We start from the raw sequence: 15,947 nt of genomic DNA on the forward strand, positions 1-15,947 counted from the left end.
CCTGGGGAAGATGAGCGGCCCGGGCGCCAGGTCCAGCCACCTGTCGCAGCCGGTGGTGAAGAGCGTGTTCGTGTACCGCAACGGGGACCCGTTCTTCGCGGGGCGCCGCGTCGTCATCCACGAGAAGAAGGTGTCCAGCTTCGACGTGTTCCTGAAGGAGGTGACGGGCGGCGTCCAGGCGCCCTTCGGGGCGGTCCGGAACATCTACACGCCGCGCACGGGCCACCGCATCCGGAAGCTGGACCAGATCGAGAGCGGCGGCACCTACGTGGCGGGGGGCCAGGAGGCCTTCAAGAAGCTCAAGTGAGTGGGTCTGCAGCGCCCGCTCGGCGGTGGGAGAGTGACAGGAGGCGAGGAGGGACCCGGTCCATCCATTCTGGGACTGTGGGGGAGCGCTACCCCTCGGGGTGCTGCCTCAGAGCCCCTGCTGCAGCTGGGGTGCAGGTTGAAACTAGGACAGCAGAAGGGATTTCACTTGGGTGGCAATAGGTATAGGCTTAAAATTTGTGTAGATGAGGAATTTAAAAAACGCATCCTTGCAAGGTTAGTAACCAAACTGATACTGTATTTATGCTTTTTCAATTAGTCTTTTTTTTTTCCACTTTTTTTTTTTTTTTTTTTTTTTTTGGTATCAGAGATCGAACTCGGGTCCTTGCCCTTGCCAGGTTGCTGGTGGAAACACCGAGCTACATTCCCAGCCCCTAAATGAGGACTTCTTAAAGATCATTTCCATGGTGCATGCCTGTAATCCCAGCACTCGAGAGGCTGAGGCAGGAGGATCGCTGTGAGTTCGAGACCAGCCTGGGTTACATAGTGAGTTCCAGATCAGTCTCAACTACATAGTGAGACCCTGTCTCAAAAAACCAAAACCAACAAACAAGATCATTTCCAAAGTGTGGGATGCTATATTATTACCAGAGGAAGGAATTATTCGCACCCACCATTGTTTACTTCCTTCCAATCTTTCATTTCTAATGACAGGCAGAGCCAGGCTTCTGCAACCTCCACCCGCCTGCCGCAAGTTCATGCTATTAACTCAATGCTGCAAAAGTTTAGTGGCTTGCTGTATTATTTACCTGTCTGCCTCCAGCTCGAAGGACAGGGATTGTTCTCCAGTCCTTGGCAGGGAGCTCACTGGTGGTGGATGCTCGGTGACTTAGCAAACCCTTTTGAGGTCTGTGTGGCATCAAGGATGAACACGACATGACCCCTCAGCTCTAGGAGCTCCCAATCTAATGGGAGAGACCACAGGTGCACAGTTTTAATGCAGAGTACAAGGGATAAGTTCAGGTGGTAAAACAGTTATGTCAGAGTGAGAGTTGGTGCGGGTGGGCAGCATAGGACAAGTGGAATTTTCTGGTTTTTTTCTTTACAGCTTTACTGTGATGTACGTTATGTAACATTCAATCCTATTTCAGTGATTTTTCAGTATACACTCAGAGCTGTACAACCATCACCACAAACCAATTTTAGAACATTTTTGTAACCCCTCCAAAGAAATCTATACCTTCTGGTTTCCCCTCCCCCCATTGTCTGGCAACCACTAATCTCTTATTTCTATGGATTTTTGTATTTTGAACATTTCATATAAGTGGAATCAAACAATACGTGCCCATTGTGTCTGACTTATTTTCTTACCATAGTGCTTTAAGGTTCCATGTTGTAGTGTGGCTCTGGATGGCATTCTTCTTAGTGTTGAATTATAGTCCATGATACAGACACACCACACTTTGCCTATCCATTAAGAAGCTGATGAATATTTGGGTTGTTTCACTTTTTGCCTATTATGAATAATGCTTCTATGAACACTTGCTTCTAAGTCTTCACTCTCTTGGGTATATACTTAGGAGTGAAATTCCTAGATCTAGATCTGACGATAATTCCACATTCCATGGTTTTTAAATAGGACATTTTAATTAAAAATTTATCTTGAGCTTCAAAATAGTAAAAATATTTATCATAAATCTACGATTTTGGATTTTTGGGGTGGGGTTTGAGACAGGGTCTCACTATATAGGTCAGGCTGGTCAAATTTGTGTATACTATGTAGACCAGGCTAGCCTTGAACCACAGTGATCCTCCTGCCTAAGCCTCCCGAGTTGGATTTTGTTGTTAGCTGGGTAGAAATATTTTCCCAGATACTACTATCATTCTCTATTATCATCCTTCATTACCTAATTTAGTTCTATGTAATTTAATTTTGTTATACCAGACAATCTTTTTATAGAAGATGAGGGATATATTTGGATTTATTTTTGTATTCCCCCTAACTTCCCTTAAGTATGCTTCGTCTCGCTTCATAGAAAAGAACTAGAGGAAACTGTGTGTCTAAAAGAAACTTCGAACTTAAAACAGGACACCAATACTTAGGCATTTCTTGGCTGTGTTCTTGAGCAGCTGGTCAATTTTTTGATATAGAAAAGGAGTTCAACCTTTCCTACCTCACGGGAGTGTTATAAAAAGCAAACACTATGGATATGAGTATGTTTTGTAAATATCAAAATTCTTTATATACTTCTTAATTAAATCATTTCACATCAAATAATTTCATGGATATGGAAAGCTGGTTCAGAAGCCGTGAACACTAGACATTATAGAGTAATTTCAGTAAGTCATACTGAATTACTGAATAATTTTGTTTGTTTGGCATTACTAACACACAAGATAAAAGGACAGAGCTCCAAATCAAACAGAAGGGGCACTTCACATTATTTTGCGTGTGTATATAAGAGATTTGCAGTTATTTATGCTTTTAATGCATACAAGCAAACTGAGTTTAACAGTGTCCATGGTTAGTTTTCTATGCTGACAGATGAACAATTTATTATATTTGTGTTAAAATAGCAGTCTCTGTAGTTACAATGATAGATGGCAAGATTTAAATGCTGAATATATTTGAAGGTTAGCTCTGTAAGTTTGTATAACAAATGAAGCAACTGGCAGAACAAAAGAAAGCTCAATAAGTACCGAGGATAACTTGTGGACTTTCACTTATGATGTTGGGAAAGATAGCAAAATATTTTCCAAATGGAATCAATTAAATTCCTGATGGAGTTCATTTCACTTAGATTTTTCTATTATTTTTGGAACCATATCTAAACTTCAGATAGGTTAAATCTTTTTTCTTTTCTTTTCTTTTTGGTACTGGGGGTCGAATTTAGGACCTTGCATTTGCAAGGCAGGTGGCAGCACCACTGAGCTAAATCCCTGGCCCAGGTAGGTTAAATCCTTATTTTATAGCAGAGAATTCAAGAGACCATTTTCCCAGAAACTGTCTGTGTGGTCTGGGAAATGTTGACTCTACGTTGGACACTGATCTACGACATTAATCTTGTAAATCTGAGATCACTTTCTTACATATGGCAGTGTATTTTACTGTTATGCAAGAAACAGTCCTTCAGATTCACCAAGGACCCATTTTATTGCTAAAACAGGGTACTGTTTGCATTGTCTTATATAACTAGTATATAGCAAAAATATAGAGTGCTTTCCAGAGATATTGATCAATTGATGTATTCTGTTCAAAATAGCAAATAATAGCAGTCACAATAAAAACATTTCAGGGCTGGGGATTCAGCTCGGTGGTGCTGCCACCTGCCCGGCAAGTGCAAGATCCCAAGTTCAGTTCCTGGTACCAAAACAAAACAAACAAACAAACAAACAAAAATTTCAGTAGCCAATGGTAATTCTAATAAAAACTTCTTTTTGATAATTTGGCAATCATAGTCATTGAGATGACTCTACCCCTTTATCTATGGTGATGAATGCTAGGTTACACTTTTTATATTACAGTGTTTATACAGCACCTTTTATTATAAAGCATAGTTTAGGGACCATTTAAAACTGAAACCAGATCACAGTGATGGACTTTCAGCCTGAAGTTGACAGAAGTATAAAGTTTGAAGGTTGTGTTCAGGCAGTAGCTAATGAATGATCACTAGTTAGTATCTGTAGTAATGGAATAATAGGTGTCCCAGAGGTTAACTAGTCCATCCACCTGTCTCTACACTGAACCATTTAAAGAATCTCCATGCCTGAGCAATTCCGTGCTAGTAAAGTGCTTTTCTGATGAGTCCCCAGCCTTTTCCAGGTGTTACTTTACCACTTTCTATCAGTACTTCCTTTACCTAAAGTTTGGGACTGGTGGAACAGCTCAGCAGCTTTACATATAAAGCACTCTATCAAATTCATACAAAAACCAGAAATATAGTACATACAGTGAGCAGCTAACTATTAAGGGGAAAATGTTCCCTAACATTTCCGGGTCTCACTCTGTAGTTCAGGCTGGCCTTGAACTTACTGTGTAGCCCAGGCGGGCCTCAAACTCGCAGCAATCCACCTGCATTAGCCTTCTGAGTTCTGGGGGTACAGGCGTGAGTCACCACACCTGGCTTCCAATTCCCTTGGAGTTTAGGGTAGATACATATCAGCTTTGGTTGGTGATGCAGGAAGCAGTTCTTAGTTCTCTAAAACTTATTAATTTTTGCTTCAGGCTTACATGTTTTCTAAGACTTGCTTTACTTTATATGTAATGTTTAAGAATAAATTTATGTAACTGACTTAACACCTGTAAAAGCAACTCTTTCCTTTTATTTGTTTTCCCCAGTTACTTGGACATAGGAGAAATGAAGAAAAGACCAATGGAAGCTGTTAACACAGAGGTAATGCAAATTCTACTTTGTAGGCTCAAACACATAACATTGTCATTTTGTTCATTTCTCTTGGTGTGACTTAGAGGTTTGATTGGTATTCTAATTATAGGAGATGTGTTCTTAAATGCATATGAATGGGACAGTATATGTTTTAAGGAAAAGATGGTTCTTTCCTTGGACTATTGTCAGAATAAAAAGATTGAATGGGTGTCCTAGGACATGTTGCGTTGGATAAAATGTGTTCTTATTTTCACAGTTTTCTAGTTGTATGTTCTCTGGTTGAAACCCACAGCAATCTCCCCTGATGGGGAGATTCTGAGCACTGTTCCATAAATTTTTACTAAAATTCCACCCCTCCTTCCTAACTTGCTTCTGACCGCTCAGAGTTTGAAAGGACCAGGATCACCCTGACTGCCCCAGTGGCTTTCTAAGGAGACAGGTGGAAGCCCTGTTGGACCTGCCACGACTTCAGCAAAAACACTTCATTTTCACTTGTATTAAAGTGCACTTGATCTTAGGCAGTGAAGGCTCAAATAGAGACTTGGGTTTAGTCTTGCAAAGTGGAGACCCAGGACACTATGGTCCATTTAGCTTGCGGAACCCTAGCGAGGTGTCCAGTAATTCTGTAGGATGGAGTCCTTAATCTGTACATGAAAAAATTTAATAAATACAAAGTTGGGGCAACAGTCATGTGTCTCAGTGACACAGGGAGTTGTAGTTAGATTCAGAAGGACTCTGTCTCCAGCCCAGTGGCTGCTCTTCCCATTTGATCCCCAAATACACTGGTGCTATCTCTGTGCAGGAGGTCTGCCGAGGGAGAGATGGCAGGAAGGAAAATAGGAAAATCATTTGTAGTCTGAGCACCAGAGATATTGTCTTCATCTCTCCCCAAGTCCTCTCTCATCCTGCTTACACTCAACAGGACCAAGGAAGGTCCTCTTGAGAAGTCACGTAAGAAAGAATTCTCATGGTGCAGTATTTGAAGACTGTCAGGACATATTCCTTATTCCAGTAATTCGTGGAATGAGGTGTGGTTCCCAGACGTTGTTTAAAATAATAAATATTTTTGTTGTTTCAGTTCTTTGGTATGCGTCATATTGATTATTCATGAAAAAGACAGGCCATTTATAACTTAGACAAAGGCATACATTGTTCAGGTTGTGCTTACGTTACAGCTAAAGAACGAGCACTATGTAATATCTACAGCACATAGGAATAAAGGGTAGACAGTGGATTAGTTCTGGATAAGATTTTGTTTGAAGGGAACACACCTGTTGGAAATAGGCCATCTTGCGTGAGGGGGTCTAGAACCTGGATTTCTGCAGTGGAATTTGAGAAGTGTGAGTTCCTAAATGACGTAAGCACTGGATATTTACCCTGAATTTCCGTGCCTTTCATGAAGACACTGCCTTGTAAAGTGCCACAGGTGTGTGCAATAAACTTACTGAAAAATGCGTTTTCTCCTGAAAAGATTATCTTTAGTAACAGAAAGATTCACAAAGCCTGTAGTTAATTTAACTTGTGAATCATTCTTCTGCTGCATATACAGAAGCCATTACTTTTCTCTTTACTTTGGGCTTATGCATAAACCACACACACACAGTTCTGATTGATGAAAACACATCTCAAATGTGAAAAACTCCCCCTTTGTCTCCAAATGAAAGACTATATTTCTAGTGCTCGGTTTCTTACTGGTGAGTTTCTTTTCTTCTTTCTGCCCTGAGAAAGCCTTTCTTCTCAGCCCTCCTCTGCAAAGCCTTCTAGTGGGAATGAGAAGGAAGAAGAAATGTTGGAGAGCAAAGCAGAAGGGAGAGGCAATGAAGAGCTATGTGCACATGCTTTCCGATGTGTCCCCCACCATGCCTGCTCTCCCGTCTCCCCTGCGCCTCTCCTCCCTGTCTCAGCAGGAAGTGCGCATCTTGACGCAGGTGCTCTGCTCCACCAAAGCCCACACCCTGACCTGCACCCCAAGGCCTGCTTTCAGCAAGAGGAGCCCCTACTTTCATTGCCAGGAAGGGACACATTGGGTTTGTGTCATCCCCCAAAAAAGGAACCCTGAGAGCATAGGTACCCATGGTGAACCTTGGTCTGAAAATATTAAATGAGAATTTCTAGAAATAAACAATAGACTTACTTAACTGGTGGGCTATTCTAAGCAGTACGATGACATCCTGCTCAGTCCTGCCTGGGACATGAATTGTCTCTGTGTCCAACATGGCCTCACTGTATATGCTGCCATAGTTCCCCCAAAGTAAGACATGTCTTATATGAATTTTTGGTCCAAAATATGCAGTGTGGCTTATTTTCACACACACACACACACACACACACACACACACACATGCATATATAAAACAATCTGCCTTTTTTCATGTAAAGAAGTCTACTATCATGCAATTTTCATTTTCTTCTGGAACATTGTTGTAACTTTCCAAACCCTGAATTCTGGCCTGAATTTCTTGTGACTCCATTTTCTGTAGAGTCATTGGTCCCAGCTTCTCATGTCCAGCAATAGAGCTGTCCTTAAATGAGCACTTCGTATCCATGTAATGTGCTCATAATGCACCATTACCTGGCAGACTGAATTATGAGGGTTCATATCAGATACAGCCACATCCATTTGTTATCAAGTGTACATGTTATTTGTGTGTTGTATTCTAATTGGTCATTTGGTAATAAGTGTTCTGTTCATCTGTTTACATAGGGATTTGCCTCTTGTCCAAAGGCACCCACTTGGGTATTACAAATATTTAATTATAATTTACATTACCATTTATTTAAGTATTAATGTCAATGATATTTATTCATTTGTATTTAATTACATATGAATATTATTTTATAATTAAATATATCCATTGTGTGTTTCAATGGATGTTCTAAATGTGTGGCTGATAGTCTGAACTGGGGCTTATTTTGGGGGTAGGGCTTGTATTATAAGCATAGGGCTTATTTTCCAGTTAGGTCTTCTTTTTGGGAGTATGGTATCTGCCTGTTAGGCACTTAGTAGCTGTCTTGATTATCAGATGTGCTGTCTCTGTATTGCAGGACTTGTGCACATTGTACTTATTTTATTTTGTAATGGCCTCAAAGCACGAGTATTGATGCTGGCAATTCAGGTATGCCAAAGAGTAGCTGTAAAGTGTTTCCTGTAAGCAAAAGGTGAAAATCATCTAACTTTATTATATTGCATTGTTGTAATTTCCCATTTTATTATTATTTTCCCCTGATTTATAAATTAAACTTTGTCATAGTTATGTATGTGGAAGAAGAAGGTAGTATGCATAGAGTTGGTTTCAGGGATCTTCAGGAGTTGTGGAAAATATCCCCCATGCATATGGCCTGAGTATGGCTGTTTGAGGTAGAGCACAGGAGAAAAAGGATTATAGGCTTCCCTGAGAACCCTCTTATTGTGTGGGTATTATAGTTCTGATCATGAGCAAATACCTCTCTTTTTCTATAAGCAATTTACAATCAGACTTTTGGATTTTCTTTTTGTACTGGGGTTCAAACTCGGGTCCTTCTGCTTGTGAGGCAGGTGGCAGAACCACTGAGCTGAATCCTCGGCTTATCAGACTTTGAGAAACCAACCAGTTAGAGGATTATGCTAAAAACTTGAGAGCAGGCTGGCTGTCTACAAAAACTATGGCATCTCTCTCTCTCTCTCTCTCTCTCTCTCTTTTTTTTTTATCCGAGGGAGGATTTCCTTCAAAGTGTTAGAGTCTACTGAGAAAAAACTCAGTCTGAGAACTGATAATAACTTAGAAGGGGAGGCCATCAGAGAATTATAAAAGTAGACTTAGAGCATGAATATGTAGAATTGGAGGGTTCAGAATAGTTTCAAGGGGATGTTCAGTGCAGTAGTAGCAGGGAAATATTTTTTCCCAAAGATATGTTGTTATAAAGGATGAGTAAAATTACTTCTTCATTGAAATTGGGGGCATTTTCCTCAGATCTTTTAAATTTATTATTATTTTTTGTGATAAGCCTGAATAATAAAAGCTACCACATTGGTATACAGATTCAATTTTCCTAATGGCTTTAAACATGTTCCTTTTAATCATTCCCAGTACATTTTACTACAGAAAGCCTTTTGTTTTTCTGAGGGGCTGTGTAGAGCACGTGGCAGGGAGTCCTAGCCACCTTGCCTGGGAAGCCGCAGTGTGTTCGGGGGGTTGACATTCCTTCTTTGCTCTCTGAGCTTCCACACCCAAGTTTGTGGTACACCCAAGTCTTGCTTTGTAGATAGTCATTTGGATAGAGCAGTGCCCATCTGCTGATTGCATATCATAGTAACAAGAATGTACTTGGCATTTTGGTGTTTGAAGTGGTTTTTTTTTTGGGGGGGTCTCATTGCTTTTCTGTTCCATGAAGCTCATTTGTGAAGAGACACTTAGAGTTCAGCCAGTCCTATTCCTCTTCCTTTGTGACGCCTTCATGAAGACCAAGAAAGGCAGACTTGGAGCTCTTTCACTAATCAAAAAGAAATGACTAATGTTTTCTGGCAAATACTTTGGTGGCAGAGGAAATGGAGGAGGAGGAATAAAGTGGGAAAAAAATTCAGAGGAGTAAAAGAAACAAGAAATCGGGTGACTTCGTACTGGTTCACACCTACCTTGAGGTTACGACATGGCATGAGGTCCGCGCAGACTCCCCTTTGCTCTCTGCACCTAGGTCCTGCCTTTATTAGCACCCAGTGAGGAGACCTCCTAGGCTGCCATGTGTTCTTGTCCCTCTCCTCAGTCATTTTGTATGCTATATTTTCATCTTTCTTCTGAGTCTTCCCACGTGAGCTGTGGTTCTCAGGAAGGCAGTTTTTGTCAGCTTCTGACATTGGTAGCTCCTCTCTTTCAGCTTCTCAGTCCTCTCTTTGTTCCCTCCTCTCAGATCTTACGCTGTCTTCCCATGTTCTAAGTCAACTTGTCAGCTTCTTCCTTCCTTCTTTACCTTCAGGAGCCTGTGGGAATGCCCTGTCCTGGTGCAGAGGACACTTCTGACCCTGCCTGTGTGATACCTCACCGAGGCTCTTACCATTTTGCTTTAACTGTGTGAAGTGGCATGGGTGCCGGGCTGAAAGTGGGCTTGGAGGCCTGAGGCAGTGCAGTTGGGTTAGGGTATGGATCAGTCAGTTTGAAATGGTTTTAAATATATTACAGTGTTTTCTGTTTGGCCCCATTCTCCCAGATTAAGATATTGAAGATGCACCATTCTACAACTTGATGAAGAAAGAATTGTTTAATACTTTTATCTGTGAAAAACTCAAAACCTGTGTTTGGCAGAAAGGATGAAAAGTGGCATGGAAGGAAAAGAGAACAAGGCAGTCTTGCAGTTGGTCAGGCTTGGAGGGCAGACTCAGAAAGTTGGCGATGTTGACAGCAAAATTCCTTTCTCCCCAAGCTGCGCAGCAGCTGCACATGAGGCTTGTTATGGTTTGTATCTAGGTATCCCTCCCAAAGCCTCATGTGCTCATACTTAGGGTTTTGGGGAGGTGGCTGAATCTTGAATGTGTGATGCTGGTTTGGGTGTATGATATTGGGATTAAGGGTGTGATAACAAAATTGAGTTAGTAAAGCCCCACCCTGAGTGTGGATTGCACAATCAATAGACTTGTAGCTTGGGTGGGACATAAAGGGACAGAAAAGATATAGGTTTGTGGCTTGCTACCTCCTGCCTGTCATGGTGTGGACTGTTTCTCTTCTGCTTTCCCCTTCTGCCACGCTCCTCTGCCTTGGAGCCAGCTGACTATGGACTGAAACTTCTTCAAACTATGAACTAAAGTAAATCTTTCCTCCTTTAACTTGTAGGTGTCAGGTATTGTGTCCCAGCAACTGGAAAATTAACTAAGACAATCCTTATGCTGATTTGGCTCTGGCCTTTGTCATAGCTCTTGGTGCCCTCTCTCTTCCTCCTTCCACCTGTATCTTTTTTGCTCAACTGCATTCCTGTTGATTTCTAATGCAGAAGAGTTTAGAGCTTCTATCTATCTATCTATCTATCTGTCTGTCTGTCTGTCTGTCTATCTATCTATCTATCTATCTGTGGATCTGTTTGGTGTTTTCTCTTCTTTTGTGTACTCTTTGTCATTGGTTAGTGGAGGTGTCCCAAGTGGAATGACAGCAAGAAGAGGAAGCAGAAGGTCCCACTTAGCGTATGCAAAGTGACCTGTTCATAAATAAATGTGCTTATACTTTGGAGAAGTGCTGCCTTAAGCAGGAAGCTGTAGCCTGTGTGATGTCCCATGCCTGTAATCTTAGCACTCTGGAAGGCTGAGACAGAAAGATTGAAAGTTTGAGCCTTAGCATCCCTCTTTTTTAACAAACAAACAAATAAATAAAAAGGGCTCAGGATGTGGCTTAGTGTGAAAGTACTGGGCTCAATCCCCACTATTGGAGAATAAAAAGGAAGCTATGAATTAAAATTATAATCAGATCCTAGTGGGAGCCTTCCCAGGAGGGGTAGCCTCCTTCTTGGGAGAGCTGTTCTCCTGAGCACTCTCAAACACACCAGCCTCAGTTTGGATTTTCATCCAGGGGGACGTGGCTAAGCTTTTTTTTTCCTCCCTTGATAGTAGGACGGAGAACTTCAGAAGTACCAGGTGGAGGAGCAGAGAAAGGAAGTGTTTCGAATTATAATCCTTTGCTGTGTCTAAAGAGTGTGGGACATGGAGTTGTACCTCAGGCCACTTACTAATATGAGTGTCCTTCAGAGTTGGAACGTCATTACTAAAAGTTCACATTTCAGTTTAATCATTAGGCACGATCTCTACTGCAACATACCATGAAACCTGCTACTTAAAGTTCTTGGTGGAAAATGGGATTCTAGGCATTAAAATAGTGTAACCATTAACCTTACTGCAAGAACGTGTGGAGACGGGGGTTGTAACTTCACTAATCTTTAGCTTTCTGGTCAGGGGACTCAAAGGGGGACTGCTGAAGAGTTCAACTTGTTTCTTTCTTTGCCTTGAGGACAGATTTTCAGATTATGTCAACAGATCCCGGCCTACTAATTTACTGAAGAAGCCAAGAAAATAAAACCCATGCATAAATTCTTCCAGTACTGAAGGAAGCCCCTCCCCAATCTTTTACTGTATAAACTGCACTCCTCCTGTAGAACTGCTGAGAAAAAGGCATTCTTCAAGGGAAGGTCGTTTTCACAGGACTATGGTGATTCCACCTGTGTAAGACTTTCCAGAGGTCTATGGAGACAGTTTTGTTAAAAAACAACTATCTTTCATTTTTCTCTCACATTTTCTTGTTTTGACGTTGTCCCTCTGTTGAGCTGTCTATGTGCACATGAGTGTTTGAACAACTATGAGAAAGAAGTATCTTTGTCAATCTAGAAAATATTAGTCTAATAAAAAATATCCACTAATAACTGGAATCAACTATGATCAATAACTAAAAGGTGGAGATTTTTGTTTGACTATTAGTGTATATCAATAGCATTTGTTCCAAATATCTCATCAACATTGATTGATTGATTGGTTGATTGATTTGTGATACATAATGTTTACATTCCTTGTGTGGACGAGGTACATGTACATAACACATCTTAATGCCTTTTTTTAACTCCTTTTCCTCCACTTCCTCTCCTCCCTCTGTCTATTAATCCCCTTCTCATTTGAGAAAGATCTATCTCCCTGCTTCCTGTTATTTGTCTTTTATTTTGCTCTTTCTTTATAAAGTGGGTTTCTCATTTAAGAGAAATCATGAGATGTTTAAGCTTGTGGGTCTGATTTATTTCATTTAACATTTAGGCCCAGTGTGTATCCATTTTCCTACAAATTACTCAGGTTTATCTTTCTTTATGGGAGAGTAGTAGTCCATAAAGAAAGGTACCACCAAGAAATGTACTATCTGTGAAATTGGCAGTCATGCATATTACAGTATATATTATTTTTAGTTGCTGTAATAAGTTTTCTAGGCCAAATGCAAAATTTAATAAGCATTTAGAAAATAATTATCAACCTTGTAAGGAAAAGATCTAAAAATATCTAGTAAAGCAGTAAAATTACTACACTAAGTGTGTATATTTAAAATAATTATTTGTCTTTCTGTGCCTGGTTTATTTACCATAATATCTTCTTTTATTTATCTTAATATCCATGTTGTTGCAAATAATGGAATTTCCTTGTTTTCTTTTTTGTGGGGCTGAGGATAGAACCCAGGGCCTTGTGCATGCTGGGCAAGTGCTCTACCACTGAACCACATGTCCAGTCCTTGAATTTCCTGTATAAAAAAATGAACAGCATGAGCTCTCTTGTATGTGGGACTCTAAAAAGTTGAACTCTTAAAGGTAAATAGTAGAATGGTGGAGAAGGGAGAAAATGAGATTTTGGTTAAAGGGGGCAAAGTTCCTATTAGGCAAGAAGGATAAGTCCTGGAGTGCTACCTCTCAGGATGAGGATTAGAGTTGACAGTAGTGCATTTTATATTTGAAAATCGGTGAAAGAGAAGATTTTTAAAAAATCACAGAAAATAAGTATGTGAAATGACAGATATGCTAATTAGCTTACTTTGATCATTCTGTAATGTATATGTGTATCAAATATCACAATGTATCCCCTGTATATACCTTTCTATTTGTAAATTACGAATAAGTAAAATAGTACTTGATTGAGGTATAAAACTATTGTCAGTGTAAAATTTAATTTGAGTTCTCACTAAAATTAGGTCCTTTTGACAACTTCAACAGCAACACCTACTGACCAGGGAAGAGCTTCTTGCTTTCATAGTACACAGGATTAAAAACTATAGAATATGACCTTTTAGGAAGATTACTAAGATGCTAAGTTCTGCCAAGCTATACTAATGTTTTGGTCGATGGCTGTTTAAACACTTGACTACCTGCTAGAAAATCAATGTTTAGGTTCACCTTTATGGTAATTGTTGGAACTAAGCTTATTGAGTTTTCTGGAGGAAGTCAGAGGTACTTTTATTAAGTATGATTATTTCTGTATGTTAGAAATCATAGGAAAATGTTACTAAATAAATAGGAACATCTAGCCTTGGAAGACCAGTAAATTATGCTCAAGTGTTTACAAAACATTGCTCATGCACAGTTTCACGTTTTCTCAGAAATGTTTATAGCAAGACTGCTACATACCAGGCAATTGGCTAGATTACAGTGTGCATACAGATGTAAAAAAAAAAAATTCATGTATGCTCCAGTCAGAGATTCCAACAAGGTAACTGTAGTATGTTTCTGGAAAAAATCTTTTGGAAAGCTCCATGAAAAAGAAAAGAAGATTGGAAAGCAACCCAGCTTTTGTTAACTAAAGGGAATAAAATGATTTATTTAGACTCAATAAATGGCTTCAATGTTAAAAAAAAGACTGTGGCAATCACAGCTAGGTTCAGAAGTGGGGAAACAGCATTAACGTATGGAGTGAACATTGAAGAATTTAGGTCAGATTGAAAGAAAACCTTTTTTTTTTTGGAAATTGGAAAAGACTATTAAATGTTTATTGAAAGAAAGTGATGTTTCCCTTCTTAAAAAAAATCTAAATACACTCATCCACCCCTTGTATATTTCAGTTCTGTGTCAAGGTGATGGAGATGAATTGAGAGTGCTTTACATTTCAGGATCCCTCAGAGGTAAGGTTGTGTAGGTTAGGTTGTCAGCAGGGGCTTCCTGTTGAGGGACCCCTGTGGTCCCTTTCTCCATGTCTTCCTCCTGTGTGGAGAAAACTTCTGGAATGACCAGCAGCAATCCACGTGGGCACCTTGTCTCACTGGGACGTCCCAATATCAGAGTTCTTGTGTGTAAATGAGCATCTCGTACTGTGATTCTCTGGCACTACCAGAATCTTAAAAAAAAATTAAAAACCCCTGATATTTGAAGCAATACCATAGACATAAAGGATGTGGGGGAATATTCCTTTTTCTGGAATATGGTTTTTATATGCAGAACTGAAGCAGCATCTCATCTAGTATAGCTGAGCTACATATTAGCCATCCAGAGAGATTTTTCATTTTTTTCCTCTATAATTGTATGTTAAAAAGAAAAGAAAAAAGCAAACAAGCTCAAAGAATATGTTAAAGGAGGAAGGGAAATGAAACTTAAAGGAATCAATAATAAGAGACGAATGTATAGTCATTGGTGGTCTTGTATTTTTTATTAGGATTTAAAAGCCTGTCAGAGTACATAGTTTAAATCTAGTATCTCTTTGATTTTGAGGAAATTTTGTGTGTTTGTGTGTGTGTGTGTGTGTGTGTGTGATTTGAAATGTCTATCTTGTTGGGAAACTAAGTACTTTTTTATTGTGGGTCCCTTTGTTTCAAAGATACGGAGTCGCGAGCAGCGCTGCATGCCCACCATCCTTCCTGGTGGGGTCATATGGTGACCACACCGAGCTCATGAGGCTGAGGACTTGAGCTGATGCCAGGAGCTCTTGAATCTCCACAGTCCCTGGCCCCAGGCTGTGTAACAAGTGGGTAAATGTCCTCTCATGTACGGAGCTGGTCAAGGCTTTTGAGAGAGTATGTGTATGGCTCACAAAGAAAAGGCCCCAAAGTTCTCAAAAATAGTAGGCTAATAGTCTTATTGCCATGCAGAAAATAAAACAAGTCTTAATGTACTTAAACACAGACGGATATAAGTGCTGTTGTTTTTTTTTTTTTCCAGTTTTGGGGATTGAACTCAGCCTCATTTGTGCGTTTTAGGTCATGTGTTTCACCACTGAGCTATATCCTCAGTGCTTTTATTTTTCATTTCGAATCAGGGTCTTGGTAAGTTGCCTACGCTGGCATTGAATTTGCAGTCCTCCTGCCTCAGCTCCCAAATAGCTGAGATTACACATGTGCACCATAACTCCTGGCCTAAAGACATTTTCCAAAAGTGGTGCTATTTATTTGGATACAGTTGATTTCAACATGAAGTATGCAGATGGTGTGCCTTGGTGTCTGGTTTGGTCAACAGTGAAAATTCCCATATATCACTGGGAAAGACTACTGTATAAGTGGCCAGTCAGATCAAGCTCAGATGTATCCCGTGATTACATAGTTTGGATGTTTGGTTTGTTGAAATAAGGTTGATTTCAGCCTATCTGTTAGCTGGGGGCAAAACTTGGATCAGTGAGGGCTTGTGGGAGAGAGACAAATAAATGGACTTGATATATTTGCAGTGTCTAATGTTTAACCTGGAATCTGTCTCCTAGGAAAATGCTATGGCAGTCTATGCTGCCTTGTGTTTCTTTTCTCCCTCTAGTAGCAAGTATTTTTGAGTTTCAAAGATAAATGAATCTTAATACCTGTCAAAATATACATACTAGGTAACTAGGCTAGCAAGTTTCCAAAC

The 15,947-nt window shown here is 40.1% G+C and overlaps 1 protein-coding gene across 1 annotated transcript in view; it reads left to right on the top strand.

Moving 5' to 3' along the window:
- Positions 1–6: 6 nt before the first annotated feature.
- Dcdc2 (doublecortin domain containing 2) overlaps positions 7–15,947 on the top strand; it is a 164,015-nt gene continuing 148,074 nt past the window's right edge. Inside the window, exons 1-2 of the mRNA XM_010622945.3 lie at positions 7–303; positions 4,607–4,661. Of these exons, the coding sequence (XP_010621247.1) occupies positions 11–303; positions 4,607–4,661 (348 nt within the window). The 5' untranslated portion in view covers positions 7–10. The remainder of the gene's footprint in view (positions 304–4,606; positions 4,662–15,947) is intronic.

Source organism: Fukomys damarensis, unplaced genomic scaffold, assembly GCF_012274545.1.
Source record: "Fukomys damarensis isolate Sample0158 unplaced genomic scaffold, DMR_v1.0_HiC HiC_scaffold_10, whole genome shotgun sequence".
Classification (NCBI taxonomy): domain Eukaryota; kingdom Metazoa; phylum Chordata; class Mammalia; order Rodentia; family Bathyergidae; genus Fukomys; species Fukomys damarensis.